This window comes from Myiozetetes cayanensis, unplaced genomic scaffold (assembly GCF_022539395.1).
Source record: "Myiozetetes cayanensis isolate MyiCay16 unplaced genomic scaffold, myiCay2020 scf7, whole genome shotgun sequence".
NCBI lineage: Eukaryota > Metazoa > Chordata > Aves > Passeriformes > Tyrannidae > Myiozetetes > Myiozetetes cayanensis.
The window spans coordinates 7,798,090-7,814,179 of record NW_026087964.1 but is presented as its reverse complement, the minus strand read 5'-3'; the positions used below and the strand labels follow the sequence as shown (position 1 = coordinate 7,814,179).

The following is a 16,090-nucleotide window of genomic DNA, read 5'->3' as shown; positions in this document are numbered from 1 at the left end:
ACCTCATTTCTCTGAGACAGAAGCCTAAAGGAATCATTCCCGTCAGCACGAACAGACAGTGGAATAAGCCCATTTCAGTGTTTGTTCTTCTGTCTTGTCTTCCCTCCACATTGCTGTTTTTCTCTCCTGCAGAACTGAGAGGCAGCAGAAATAAGTGTGAACAGCTGGTAAAGGGCAGAGTAGAGGCTGGTAGGGGGTGCTAGCTGGGGATGACCATTTTCTGAACCTTCCTTCGCAAGAACTCCCTTAAATGTTTCCTATCCATTATTTTAAAAATATCATAACTTCATCCAGGACCCTGAAAATTATGCCAGGCACACTTCATTCCTCCTGAAGTCCCTAATGCCCATTATCTTTACTACTACATATTGAAGGTCAATTTTCAAAAGCAACTGGTATTTAAAATGACTCTCCTTGAGGTTTCTAAGCTGGGTTGCTTTTTCAGCAGCACATGCTCCATCATACCTCCCACAGAGTACCTGAAACACCAGGTACTTCTGGACATCGTGGTCAACACAGGTTTTGGGTCACAGATGCTTCTCAGCAGGTTTCAGAGATTAAAATGGTAATGAGTTTTATGAAAGCTTAGTAGAGAATTTGATAGGGTGAAATCTAAAAATGTACCACAACTTTCAGAAACCACAAAACCTGATGTTGTTCCAAACTGATGGGTATGTCAGAGATCTGTATAGCCAGGAAATGCTGTAAAATGACCCAGGTAAAAGATAAAGGAAATGAGTCAAAAGGCGAGACAGCTCTGGCACCAAGGCCAGTATTGACATTGTGCTCACTGCAGCTCATGTTACCCTTCATTTAACAGCTGCAGAAAAACGTCTTATCTAAACCCTACCATTGCTATATGGCAAGTTAATGAAGTCAGAGAACTTCTGCTTGGGGGAGGAGGGAAGGGGATGGGCAAGACAGCATAGAATAACTCAGACAGAACTCTCTCTGGGTTTGGGATTTGCCTTTGTTGGATTACAAGGACTACAGAACATGCATGACTCCAAAATAGCATATTCAAAATTATATACATATGTACTCAGAAACCCATTGATATTGCATGATCATATACCTTTTATTATGTTAATATAAGTAATAAGAATACATAACAGTTTATATATAAGGTATCTGTGTATACACACACATATTATAAACAGTATATGTGTATACATTCATATGCATATATATATATATATTTCAATAGATCACAGAATCACAGAATATGCCAAGTTGGATGGGACCCACAAGGATCATCGAGTCCCACCATGTGCCTGAGAGTATCATCCAAATGCTCCTTGAACTCAGTCAGGCTTGGTGCTGTGACCACTTCCCTGGGAATCCTGTTCCAGCACCCACCCACCCTCTGGGTGAAGAACCTTTTTCTAATATCCAACCTAAATCTCCACTGACACAACTTCAGGCCATTGCCTCAGGTCCTGTCACCGGTCATATTTATATAATACACGATTCTTTTCTTCTAGTATTCAATGATAGGTTTTTTTTTTTGTTAGAAGTTCTACATCCACAATTTATGTTGCCACTATATAGTTACTAAAAAAACCTGTCTGTTGCCTAGAGTGTTCACCCAAGTTCTGAAAAGCTGTCCTTTGAACACAGAAAAGGTAAAGTAAAAATTTCTATATTCTGTTTCCTTATACTAGTTTTACTGATTTTAAATGCACAATAACATCAAATGCCTTCTGTTACTGTAAAAGAATTTAAGGATTAATTCTTGACATAATTCAGATTTCAAGTTAAATTGAAACCTAAAAAACTTTGCTGCCTATTTTGAAAAGACAAAAGGTGGGTATTTCACTACCTGACACTCCCTATATGCACACATTACTTACACCCAACATCTCTGTATCTGAGACATACCTTGTTCTTTCCCATTGCACACGGTAGTGATGCCATTTTCCACAGCACCCTCCCCATCTGAGCTTGGCCTCTCAAATGACAGCTTCTGCAGGGGCAAGTAGATTAGTTGACATACAGTGCTTGCACCTTCATCAAATCAAGTGTCATGAGTCAATTTAAAAGTATTCTTACTATGAAATAAAACATGTTGCGAGCTCTCATCCACTTGGAAGAAAAAAAGAAGATACTAAAAACTTTGGGTTTAGAGGCTTTAGAAAATTACAGAAATAACAAAATAGTCTATATTTGGAAGTGTATTCAGAACAGTGAAATACTCATCATTCACAATATATTTTTTATTAATTTCTAGACTTTAAATGTTGTAATAAAGAATTACATTGGCCAGTCTTCGTGAGCGAAGATCCAGGATCACATAAGAATAAGGTAAAAACTGTATCTTTAAATAATGCTTCATATATGCATTTGCAATTACAATGTATCAGAAAATAGTGCATTCCTACAAGGTGCTTCAGTACTTCCAATATGTCCAAAACAGAGGCTTTTGAAATAAATTTTTAGCTTTGATTATTCTGTAATGGTTGTGCATGAGGTATGGGATGCAGCAGATAGAGCTTATGCTAGCACAGTTTTGGTGACCAAATTACTCATGAGTGGTGAAGCCACAAAGAAGATGTGTAAATTATCACAAAAACCAACAAATGAGAAGTTTTGTTAAACCTTCTTAATAGCACACATTTTAGAAAACACTATTTCACAACACTTTCAGTTACTTTGTCAATACTATGCTGGTGTGTTCAAGTATGCAAACGCAGCAGCTTTTGCCTGTGAAACCAGGAAGTCTCAAATGTCCTGGAACACACTTTCCTCTTGGTTTCCCAGGTGCAAAGCAACATAATGCCACTGACAGTGGTGCACTTCCACCAGAAGTGTGAATCTTTTCACTAGGAGTTAGGTGATGAAACCTTTGCCAGAGGGATTTTTAAGCAGGGATTTGCTGACATGGATGCCTTAATGGCTTAAACTGGTGCTGGTAATGTACTGATCATTCACTGCAAAGCTTCTCTCTTTCCTAATTCTTGCTCTCACATCCTGCTGAGTCAAAGCAGCAGAGACAACCCCATATGAATAGCCAAGTTTCTGTATTGAGACATGAATGCTTGAAAGGGTCTGCCAAAACAGTGACCTCAGCATGCCCAGGGAGCTCTTCAACAACTAAATTCCCCAAAATGAGACTTTCCCTTAAAACTTTTGTATAATCTTCAGCTATTCTTCCCCAAGAGTAACACCCCTGCTTGCTCTTTGCTCTGGATGAAGAGCACCTTGGAATCCCAGCACATGTATCAGACCTGCTTAGTCTGCACCCCTCTGTGGCTGAAAAGGAGCTGGATATGAGCCAGTCTGCAGGTTGTTTGTGGCCAAATGAACTGACATGGCAGAAACCTCAACTTTGTAGGATATGCACACATACAAACAAACAAAAACAACACAGGGACTGCGTGCCTGTAACACCAACACAAGTCAGCAAGCGTTTATAACCAGTGCTTAGCAGTGTCTCTTTAAGTAATCATAAGGGATTTTTTTATTCACTATTTTGATAACTTTACCTTTTCTAGCTCTGTCTTGTGTACTGGAGAACTAGACAATGGCCCGTCGGAGTCTACAGCTCCCGTACAGTTGCTGCACACATCTTTTATAACCTTAGGAGACAAGGCAAAACTTATTAATTATTAATAAAATACAAACCAGAGTAATTATATATGAATGTGAAGGGAAATGGGATGAAGGATCACACAGACATTTACTAGGCTGGCAGATGTCAGACAGGCTGCCACCACAACAGGTTCTCCACACTCCCTCCCTATGTCAGTTCATGTATGACCTGGACGAGACATTATGGCTAGAGGTGGCAGGTTTCAGTTTCTAGACAATCTAAGCTTCAAGCCTCTCCCAAGTAAAGAAACAACAGCCCTGCTGATTTCCATGTGCTAGGTTTGCAATGTGGTGTCAGCTGACACCACCAAACTGATTTCATTTCAGTGATGAAAAAGTGGGATAAAATCCAAGGCCCTTCAAGACAACGGGCAAGAGTCTTGCATATTACACTACACAGATGCTCATTTCTTGCTGTTGGAGAACTAATGAAGTGTTGATCAACTTACTGCACAGTGGTATTTCGAGGCATTTTTGTATTATACTTGCACATTAACTTAGAGGAATAGGTCAAAGTAATTGTAAAGATGTTTTTAGAAAATGGAAATGGAACTTTCTCAGCTTTTAAAAGTCAAAGAAAAATCTAGAACCTGGAATTTACTGATATTTTGACAGAATCTGAATTATCTAAGAACCTGAAATGATATAAATGTAAGAATACATGATGACTAAAGATGCCTCATGATTCCCCACAGACATAGCTAAGGGTTTTATCTCTTGTGAAGTTACCACCATTCCACTGACAGCTTGAAAATGCTTGTGTTGTTGGGAAAAGACTCTAGATCCAGACTCATGCTGAGCTAAGCTATGCAGTGCTGATAACAGCCATGCAGCCACTCAAGGACATCAAAGCCAAGAGAGGTACAAAAGGCATGCTGTTCTATTGGAAACATCACCAGTAGAGATGCAAACTTTCCCTTTTACATGTACTCAAGCATGTTTACATATCTAGCTCCTCCCTTTACTGTTTACAGCAAGCCCTGCTAGCAGAGAGGAGGATCTGGCCTGAGAACATCTCATTCCAGGAAAAGTAGCAATTAGCTAACAGTCAAAATTCAGATTTCTTTCAAGAGGAGAAAAAGCAAATCAACAAAAAAATGCCTTTTTAGTTTCAAACTGAACAATTTTGATATGGAAACTATTAAAATGCTGAAGATGGCACCAAATGGTCCTTTTACAGCACTTAAGTTCCCTTTAAGAGTGAAGCTAAAAGAAATCAAATGTTTATGGGCTTACAAAGACCCTATTGCTACTCAGGAGCACATTGTAAGTTACAGGCATTATATACCATAAAACAAGGAAGAGCACCAGCCCCATTTTACAGAGGGAGAACTCAGGAACAAAAGAAAGATTAAATAATTCATTCAATGACACATAAAAAAATCTGAGCAAATCTGGGAAATGAACTTACATGTTTATTTCTGAGCTAGTATATTAAAACACTTCAGCACCCTTTCCTGACTGTCTGAACTTCCCTATATTTTGTTTCAGAAGCAAGTCCAGTATTTCATAGCATTTAGCATCCTTTGTAACAGAGAATTTAAATAGGTCTGTTGCAGATTATTTGCACTTCAGAGTTAAACGTATCCCTGAATTCTCCAAAATCATAAGAATTTTTTTTTATGTGTGTTGTTTAATTTTCAACTGCTGGTCTTCAGTGTGGTGTAAATACACTGCTGTTTTCTTCCTAGAGAAATGTGTCTGTACAGTTTCTGGGAACATTCATTTCTGTCTCCTGAATGACCCTGATTCAATGGCTCATGTTTTCAGCATCTGCTCACACCACACAGTTAGTTAATTTTGGCAAAGGCAGATAGTAATGGGAGTTACAGAAAGAACAGAGGGAAATGATTTGGCAGCACTAACTAAATAGTATGTGCAAAGTCATGCACTCAAGTAAATCCGGTTCTTATCGTACCCCACATATTTAAGGAGAAGGTGAAGTGTTTAATTGGGTTGTAATTAAATTTTGATTAAAAAAAAATGACACATTATCAAGAGGGAGCTGGTGGTAGGATCTGAAGCAAATGCATATTCAAGGGTCTAACACTTCATTTGGGTTGAAGAGGTTCACTGGCAAAGACCTGCTCGTCACCTTCTATGTGTAATATCATTGTGTTCAATGCACAACATAAAATTCATTCTTCTACAGCTCACCAGGATGAAATGCCTTTAATATATAATGGTTGGCTGGATGCACTTTCTATAATTATGTTTGCAGACAGCTGCCATTATAAATCTGGTTTTCACATGCATATAGCTTTAGCTCAAAATTTTAAGGATAAAGCATTCCAACAGTATTGCCAACTTGCATAATTTCAATCACAAGACTCAAAAATTCTCATCAGATTTTTCTATGTTCCATCTCCTGGAGTCATATAAAAACAAAAGATCACTATTTTCATTAAAAAATAGTTGTGAGAGTAGGGAATGGAGGTCAGGAACTTTTATCCATTGCAATGAAATGTGTGAAAACATGAATAAATGTATCTCAATGGCTCTGAAACTAGAAAGGAGAAAAACAAGGAATCCCCCAATGTGTGATTTTTAATAGAATTGCATCATTCTGGAAGACTAGTTAGAATACCTTGCAAATACCCTATTAATAGTTTAAGTTTTCTCACTCATTTGAAAAGGGAAATAATTCTCTTTTTATCACCACAAATGCTTTTGTCCACTATCTATATGCACACAGAGGCTGACCTGTCAGAAAAATCAAACTGAGATCACAAACAGGCTATCTATTCAAATATTTAAAATTTATGAGCAAATACAGTCAGAAAACTGAAGACCTTTCATTTCTTTGGATAGCCTCAAAACTAAATAAATTTAAAATAATCTGCAAGAATTTTAAGTACCACAATTACCATTACAGTGCTACAATTAGCAGACTTCAGAACTGCCTCTTTCAAATGCAGACCTGGAAAAATCTTGTGCCGCCTGAACTGTATTATTATCCCTTATTTATAGAATTATAGAATTGCTTAGGTTGGAAAAAACCCCTAAGATAATCGAGTCCAACCATTAACCTAGCACTGCCAAGTCCACCACTAAACCGTGTCCCAAAATGCCACATCTACCAGTCTTTTAAATATCTCCAGGGATTGTGACTGCACCACTTTGCTGGGCAGCCTGTTCCAGTGCTTGACAACACTTTCAGTGAAGAAATTTTTCATAATGTCCAATCTAAACCTCCCCTGGTGAAATCTGAGGCTGTTTGCTCTCATCCTGTCACTTTTTACCTGGGAGAAGGTCCCCCCTGAGCCTCCTTTTCTCCAGGCTGAGCCCCCTTAGCTCCCTCAATCACCCTCATAAGACTTGTGCTCTAGACCTCGAACCCCTAGCTGGATCAGGACATATATTTGAGTATGGCATTGAGTGCAGTGACATGAGGCACAGAGGGAAAATATCTGCACGTAGAAAGCTGGAAAGATTCCCTGCCCTGAGCCATTGACAATAGTGAAGTCAGTGGAATTTCTGCCACATGGTGTGCCTGAAATACTTCTCTCTTTAAAACTGTCTTACTGCACAACACTAACTTTTATTATAAAACCCTCATACCTCCATTCACCTGCAAATTTCTATGATTCTTGTATCTTATTTTAAATGACAAACCAGGACTGGAGGCAAAATACTTACCCTCCATTTATTCTTTCTACATGCAAAGTCAGAAGAAACAAATTAGATTCTTCTGGTTACTTTAAATTTCCAGACAAGAAGCACTGGCTCTGTAGTAAAACCAGAAAGCCAGCTGCTTCCCAGCCAGCCCCTGACACACAGAAACCAAACAAATTCTGAGTAAAAGTACATTTGTAGATAGTTCCTTGTGGTTGATCTCTTTGGGATCTGATAAGGAAAAGTTGTCCTGCCCTCTAGAAGTTTCCAAACCTCTTTCCTGGTAGATACCATTGGATGAATTCAGGCTACAGACTGTCCTTACCACAGGGATGTGATTACAGCATCTCATTTTGTCTGTGTTTTCATGAAAACTCATAGGAGAAATTCACAATTTTAATACGTTCAAGTTCAAGGGATAAAGCTGACAGCCTGACTACACATTGACTTTACTCTCTGTAACCAGGCCAGAAACCCATCCAAACACCCACCCACTTGTCCCCCACTACCCACGTGTTTTGCAAACATTGGAATTGCTAGAAAAGCAGCAGGCTGTATCCCTTGGTTCTGCCATTTAACTCTGAAAATAGGAGTACGGTAAAGCTGAAATCTGCTTAAGCACAACACAACAGAGGGAAGAGGGTTTGGCTCTAGATGTAAGCCAGTATTTCTCATTCTTGAAACGCACCTTTTTCACTGCTGGAATAGTACTGACTTTCTGGGACTCTGTCATTTTGGCGTGATTAAATTTTCATTTTCTCTCTCTAGTGGTCCCTTACACACTATATAAGTTAGTGTCAATCTCCTCCTCCTTAAGAGAGCAGCAAAGTTCTCTTAGTGTTTTGCAGAGAAGAAATGCCCCAAGAAGTTTACCTAGAAGAAAATCTAGGCAGGAAAGGCAGAAAGGATTCCCATCTTAGTCTGTGCTTAAAGTATCAAAAAGAAACCCCCTTTACCTTCTGAACTGAAATTATTCTCAAGCATCCATTAGCCTGAAAAGATTAATCTTTCTGCCTTACTCCCATTTGTCTCAGCAAAGTGAGGATGAGATTCTGGCAGACTAGCAGCCAGCAAACCTATCTGTGCCTGTGTATCCCCTTAAAAATACTTTTCTGACTTACTCAGCCGAGACAACCCCTGTATCATTTCTCCTGCATTATTACCATGAAGTCTATTGCCATATATGGCCACTGGATCGGGCAGAGCCCAGGGGAGGAGGTGCTGGGGGGTTGGGGAGGGTGTCTGGAGACACTGCTGCTGCAAGGGCAGATGTACCCTGGGCAAGGGGAGCTGCATCCCCAGCTTGGGCAGTGTGGAGATGCAGATCTCACTTTGGCCTGTAGATCTAAGCTAGGTATGATTTAAATAATTTTCCATCTGAAGCTGTGAGTAGGAGAGAGGAGGAATAGTAGTGGTGAAAACAGGGACCAAATCTCAGCCCTCCCAGGTTCTACTCTGACATGCGCTACAACTTGTACTTGTGATTTTAGCCAGGAAACCTAAAGAAAACTTATCACTGAGAAAACAAGCAAATAGGATGCTTGTGGTTTTGTAGATTCATGGGTGGTTTGGTTGTTTGTTTTTTTTTTTTTTTTTAATTTTACATATGCTTCATTTTTTTAAGAAATATATTTGTTTGTGATGGTGCTGGTCACACACACATGCAGACAGGGGTTCACAGCCAAGCTGGACTCATCAGGCTCTGTCAAATTCCACTGGCTGAGTCCTGCAGACTGGTCAAAGCTCCCACACACAGCTTGGTCTGTCACCTCTACAGGTGAGGTCCTAAATAGCGCTTATGCAAACTCACTGACCTTGCTGTGACTTGAACTGAAGTATTTCAAACCATCTGTTTGAGACAACAGTGGTGTAAGTCCTTGGAGGTTTAATTTAGACTGCACAGCCTTCACTGCTGGTGATGATGTGCAGTGGAGAAAGAACCCAGCCCAACTGTCTTGGGACACAGTACGTTATTTAAGTTACTTATAAATTAACAAACACTGCAAGGAACTCACTGGTAGGGAGTATGCATCCCCAAACACATTTTCTAGTCAGTTTTAAGGCTTGATCATTCAGCACTTGACTCTACTCAGCTACAAACTGGAGATAATAACCTCTTTAGGGAACATTACATAAGCCAAGAAAGCAATGTCTGAAGTGCTGAGATCTCTAGCTGGAAATTCCCATAGAAAGTAAAATCAGCCACACAATGTTTACAGTTACAAGCTCAATTTTGTGTCGATTTAAGCTGGCTAAGGAATAGCTCTGTCTGTCGTTTACTCTTCAGTAAAACTCAGCCCACATTAAGACTGGAAGCCAGAAGTTACTTGACTCCCCTCACTAAGCTCAGGGCAGTGAAAAAAAAAAAGACCTTTAAAAAGACTTTTATGAGAGACAACATGCAGTTAATCAGAGACCAAAACTGGGTAGGACAACCAGATAAACAGCCCTACAGGGAGTCTTGCAGGGTCTTTGGACGACTGGATACAGTCACAAGCATGCTTTTATTCTCTCTTCAGGGCAAAACACCCCCTTATTATAACAAGTTCAGAACTGACTGAACATTGTCAAATTGATATATGAAGAAATGTCTCCTTATGCCTGGAAGATTCACTGCTCAATTACAGACCCTCAACTGAAGAGATTGCTGCACAATGGCTGCACACCGTAAAATGAAGAGAAGTTAACAGAGGGTGCCTAATGTTGGGGGAAAATGAAAATCAAGGCCAATGCACCAAAATGACAGATTACCTCTCATGCACGATAAACGAGAAATACATTTTTGCAGGAGGAATGCTAAGAGAAAGAGAAGGCCTTGGACCAGACACCATGACCATTTCCTTCTACTGGTCTTCTACAACAAGCTCCTTCAGAACTTAATTTCTTTGGCATCCATGTATTTCTGAGAGCAGTTTTCTGTGGCCTAGTCTGAAGGTTCTGCACACAGAACACATTCATCTGTACGAATGAAGCCACTAAACAAGCATCTTCCTGTAATGTCAAGTTCTTACTAGTCCTTTTATTTTTAATGCAGCATTTCTCAGGGATGCTGAAAAATAAGTGTAGTTTCACCAGTCTGCTGGATGTGCTGAGACAAACAGGAAAATTTCAGACCTTACTAGACCACAAAAGAGCACACAGATGCACATATATTGAAGTGCACATGGAAAAAGCTCATTTTTGGGTCAGAGTGTGTAACTCCACACGTTTTTTCATGTACATTTTTGTGGGAACATTTTAGGACTTAAGACTGGAAAATTCCACCACTTTATGTTGCCCACCATATTACTGAGATGATCTCAGCTATAGCCTGAATTTGTGCTAGCTCCATTCCTTGCTCTGAAGTCTTGACAGGCTCTTTGGTGACATCAGCTATCTTTTTCTCATCAAGCATTTGTTAGCTGGTAAAACTGAAACTCCATTTGTGGTTTCCAGTCTAGACTTCAATTTGCACTAGGTTTATCAGCTGGGGTTTTTTTTTGGTGTCATCTTTACAAAAAAAAAGTCTAAAATATTGTGCATCTATTTAGAATTTGTCTTCCAATAGATATTTTAAAATTATTTACTTAATAAACATATTTTATACTGATTAGATCTGAATTGGAAAAAAAAAATCATTTGGTTTAGCTTCAAAGGACAATCTGTTCTCCAAAACCATTTTGAGCTTTTTGGGATCAAAAGTAAGGCTTTAATTTGACACTTAACATATGAATCCACAAGAACCCACTGCTCCTGCATGATAACCTGCCTCAACTGGCACGTACTGGTACAATACCTTTACCAAGAAAGCATCTTATGATTTAAAAATGTGGTTCCAGATTCCATTCTCACTGTCACACTTTCTGGATCTACCCGTTTTAATAACTGCAGAAATCACACAAAATGGACAGAGCACTGGGAAGGACCCTGGTCCTCTGAGTGAGGGGAAAGTTAAAACCACATCTCCCAAGATAAAGCAGGGACCTCTTTCTCAGCTCCTACACAAAGCCACACACGATTTTGAGAAGCTCATTTTAAATCAGGCTTGAATGACCAAAACATAATTATTTTCGTAAGAATAAATTAAAAAAACCCTTAAATTTTGCTACAGTTTTAAAAATATAGAAAGCTTTTTTTTTTCCTCCAAAGGCCGTACTACATCTGGAAAACACTGGAGCTGTTGCAAGAGCTGCACAGATCACTTCTGGTTAGCTGATGGACAGACAATTTGTAGCGCACAAGTAGAGAGCTGAAGCAGCACTGAGGACCTGGAAGTTGAGTGTTCAGTAGCCTGCCTACTTGAAAGAGTTTTTATTAATAGAGAGCTTTGCAGCATGAAGGAGCTAAATAAAGTGCTGTCAGACTGTCTCCAAATGCTTTGCAAATAACGTATTGTCCAGCCACAGCCACTTGCCCCTCAGTATACACAACTATGTGAACATAGCTTGAACTAAGCAACTGCATAAAACATTTTTTTTTTTTTAAAGTAGCGGGAATGCATCTGGGATATGAAAAAATCTGTGTGTGGATGCTTTATATACAATTAAAAAAAATAAGACCATTTTTATGGAAGAATATCTGATAAATGCCAATGAATTCAGAATTACTAAACCCAAGTTTAGAACAACACAGGAAATAAGGGTGCAGTTACTATGATCTAATTACAGCGGAATTCCCTTGGAAGAGAATATGACTTATGAATTTCTTTTCATTCCAATCAGTGTTTTTGAAGCTCTGGCTGGACTAGTGGGACATTTGGATGGTGCTTGACTTTAAAACTTAGAACAAGACACCGATGTTAGAAGAAGCCTAACAAATACATGGTTGTGATTAGTTTCTATTAAAATAACAACAGGGAGTGCATTTTCTAAGCTAAGATACAAACTCACAGTCAAAACCAAACGCACACAAACCGCAAATCCCCAAAAGGTATATTCAAACATTGCAAAATAGGAAATTACAGATTAATTTTCCATTTAGTACATTAGCCCACAGCAGAACTTATACCTCTTAAGCTGCATTTTATTCTCCCTTTACTGCAGAAAAACCATCTGCCATCAGGAAATTCCTATGTGTTTTATTCAATTGTATTTGGAAAAATACAATTTATTCTTAGAAAAATAAGTACCATATAAGGTTAGATCAGAGCACAGCATGGAGAATGCCTGATGAGTCTTATGCATTCAGACTTTTACATGTATTTAAAAGCCTGGATTTCAAGGTCTTAAAACAAGCTACTGCCACTGTAGTGATATTTTCCCACACTACTTCACTGACCTCCACATTGGAGACTGGCAAAGTCCAACATAAATACTAGTAATCTGGTTAGGATCTACAACTGCAGCCTTTGCCATGGGATTTTCCACATTTGCAGACACAGAAAGGAGTGGAAGATGACAAAATCCCACTTCTCAGAAGAATGCATTCCCAGGACAAACTGTAACAGACGATACACTGCTAAACCAGGATTAACAAATTTGAACGGCCTTCATGAAACTGAAGGATTTTTCTCCACCCAGAGAAATTCAAACAGGTATTTCCTAAGAGGTCCTTCTTTTTAAAAAGGTGTCACCATGGCAAAAAATTATGTTAGTGCCAGTTCCATTCACCTGAGGGAATTCGAACCTTCCACTCACCACCAGTGTGGCCTAACCACCAGATCTTTCTGGAAAATGAACTGGAAGTGAAGAAGACAGAAGAGAATTTGCCACCTCTCCTTTCAGTGCCAAGTTATTGTGCCATAAGCAGTGAAAACCATCCCAGCAGCAGCACTGGTGTAATCCTGAGCTGCTGGATGCTCAAGGAATTGCTTCAAGGTCTGAACATTAAATCTGTATTTCTGTAGTCCCAAATTAGTTGAGACTTAAAGGGTCTGGATTTGCCTGAAAGTTGCTGTCTCTGTCTCAGTTTTTAACAGCAACTGAGCAGGCAATGTGAGCACTTTGTGGGTGGAAAAGCTCCTGGTCAGAAATCCCCCCTTACCTTTAGCCACTGTTCTGCCTGCTCTTTGCTCTGCACTGCCAGAACCAGGGCATCCGCTCCTTGGTGTGAGATTTTCAGTTCATGCTTCTTCTTTTTGCTGTCTTTGGGAATATAGGTGATATTGCAGTCATTCAGGAGCAGCTCCATCTGGGGCTGCTGGTCCTTGGAACTTTTGTAACACTAAATAAATATAAGGAAAGTTCAGAAGTTAGAGGTTCCCTTTCTGAACCTTGGGGAAAGCTTTTATTATACAGAAATGCTATTTTTTAATTTCTAATATTTTTTACACACCCCATTACCACATACCAGAGAGTTCACCCAAAGCCAACTTTCTATTTCTTCTTCTCATCCACTCTGTAAAGCAAAATTACTTCCAGACTGACAATAATTGCAGGACAGGTACAACATATGGAGAACATTAAGCGTCTCTGCATTACCCTTATGACTCAACCTTGACCCTGATCCGGTAGGAAGAGGGTGATTTAGGATATCTGTTCACATGTAGCAGCAGAATAAACTTGTACAGTTAACGACTTTAAAGGCCAGATGTTTACCCTGCCCTCCAGCAACACACCGGCGTAGGAAGGCAAATCTACATCAGTGCCTACACACTGCAGTTGCAAAGTCACTGGCATATGCCTTACTCAGCTGCTCATTTTCTTGAGATAAGTAAAAAAAAATTGTCACGGTGTAGAAAGCAGGCAAAGTCAGACTTTTTCAGCCAATACAGTTTAACAGTTTCTGCACAAAACTGCGTAAGTTTCCACATTAGTTTACTTTGTAAACTCCTGGTTAAAAGTATACAACTTATGTGATGTTTTTCCCCTCATTAGTAAATGCTGGTCATGAACAGCCATTTCATGCCGGATCACTGATGACTTCCTCTATGTTTGAACTGGTGATCTGAAGGTGAAGGGTTCCTCTTTACATCACTTGTCCTACAGACCCAATCTCTGTTCACACCTTTCAACACACATCAGTACAGCTGAGGTTCCCACAGCTGTTGTAGTGACATACTGTAGAACAATGTTAACTGTGGATATGAACCTAGTTACATATTTATGTAAACTGGGGTCTCACTCATACAAATAAGCACTAAGGTTAAAAAAAAATCAGTTAATAAAGAGGTATCTGATCACCAAGAAGACTAATTAGTATATGCAGAATAGCTGAGCATAAACGCAAACAGAGAAAAGCACACGGATTTTTGCCCATCTGTGGCAGTATTCATGTCATGATGCAACTATCAGGAAGATAGCAGCTGTTAAAAGTATGTTATAAACAGTACAACTTGGGCTGAGCAAATACAGACACTCTAACTAGCCTCTGCAGACCACTGACAATCCTCCTTCCCTCTCCAAAGCTCATTATATCAGTTTCTCCACTTTGGTCACAGATTTTAAGTTTGTAACATTTAAAAAATATTAAGTCTTCAAGTTATGAAATCCTGAAGATATACATTAGTCACTTTAAGAATCAATAAACAGCATATAATTTCTTTTATATAAATCTAAGTATTTTATTTATTATTATAAATTGCTAAAACTGAAGTATGTATATAGTAAAGGACTTTAAGTGAAAAACAATTCCCTACTATAAGTTATTTCTAATGTCTAATGCTAATTAAAATATTTTTGTTTTATGATGACAGCTGCATTTATGACACAAGCAATCACTAATCCCTAAGAACATGTATTTGTTTTACTTGCATATCTCATAAGTTAAATGTCCGAGTCCTCCTTCAAACAATAAACCAATCTTGTGTAACTTGGTTGTTAGACTCCTATTGTGATTTTTATTTTCTTAATCCCCATTATAGAATTACTGAAAGATGATCCCCATAAGGAAAAAATAAGCTTTTCAGACCACACATGTGGCTAAAGGAAATGAAAATGTAAAAAATAACATATTTTTATATAGAAAAAAATGTAACTGTAGAAGAAATATTGTATGACTTCAGGGAAAAATCCTTTTCTTTGACTCTTTCTTTTCTTCATGCTATTTTCAAATGGTCCTGAAATCTGATATGTTACTGATATATGGTGATAAAAATGGGGACTAAGGATAATGGCATTATAAGAATATAATAGAAGCTAAATCACAATGAACAGTTTTTTCAATATTTAAATAGAGGAGGATACAAAAATAAAATCTTCAGTAACCATAGATAACTAGCAAATTTGTTCCTATTATATTTTCAGGTATCTCTTACCTCTATTTCATATCCTGTTATATTCTATACTGCCATAAGTACAAATGTACTTGGAAAGTGAACACACCTAAGGTACCTTGTACCAGCATAAAATGAAGAGGTTCTACAGGAGGTGTTCTATCACCTGTTAATCAGCTTTTAGCGTTTGGGATATTGTAGTAATTGTTAGTTATGTAATTAGTTACAACAGTTAAAAGCACCAGATCAGAAGGTAGGGAGCACCTAAGACCCCAACTTACTGATTAATATAAGCATTAGTTCGCCCATAATGACACTCAGTAAGTGTTTCCCTCAATTAGGTTCTCTTTTCAGAAAACAAGAAGTCATCTATGAGCAGATAATTTATGGAATCTTTTACTGGTGCCTCCAATCACAAAGAAATGTAACAGATTTGCTTAAGGAATAAATACATCCACTTGTTTCTTTCCTTTCTATAATGCAGCTGTGCATCATGTGAATACTGCATCTGTAATTACTGCAGAACAGATGGCAAAGGTTTAGTTTAAAGTGTATACATTACCACAGCATATGCTGCCAAGTGAATTCTCAGTCTAACAAGGGACTTTTCTCTCCAGAAGTCTGATCCAACAGTTCACACACAAAGCTCCCTATGAGATTTTTTTGTCCGCAGGGAATGGAAGATTGGATTTACAGTTTCAGCAAATTTTTTTTTCCAAATAAATATTTTAGAAGATAATATGCCAGACTTTC

The 16,090-nt window shown here is 38.6% G+C and overlaps 1 protein-coding gene across 6 annotated transcripts in view; it reads right to left on the bottom strand.

Annotated features, from left to right (window-relative positions):
• Positions 1-16,090, bottom strand: part of AFAP1 (actin filament associated protein 1) — a 116,933-nt gene that overhangs the window by 26,004 nt on the left and 74,839 nt on the right. For all 6 annotated transcript variants that reach the window (XM_050337684.1, XM_050337683.1, XM_050337686.1 and 3 more), the window contains 3 exons: positions 13,168-13,347; positions 3,486-3,578; positions 1,882-1,966 (listed from right to left, as the gene is read on the bottom strand). In XM_050337684.1, coding sequence (XP_050193641.1) covers positions 1,882-1,966; positions 3,486-3,578; positions 13,168-13,347 — 358 coding nt within the window. The remainder of the gene's footprint in view (positions 1-1,881; positions 1,967-3,485; positions 3,579-13,167; positions 13,348-16,090) is intronic.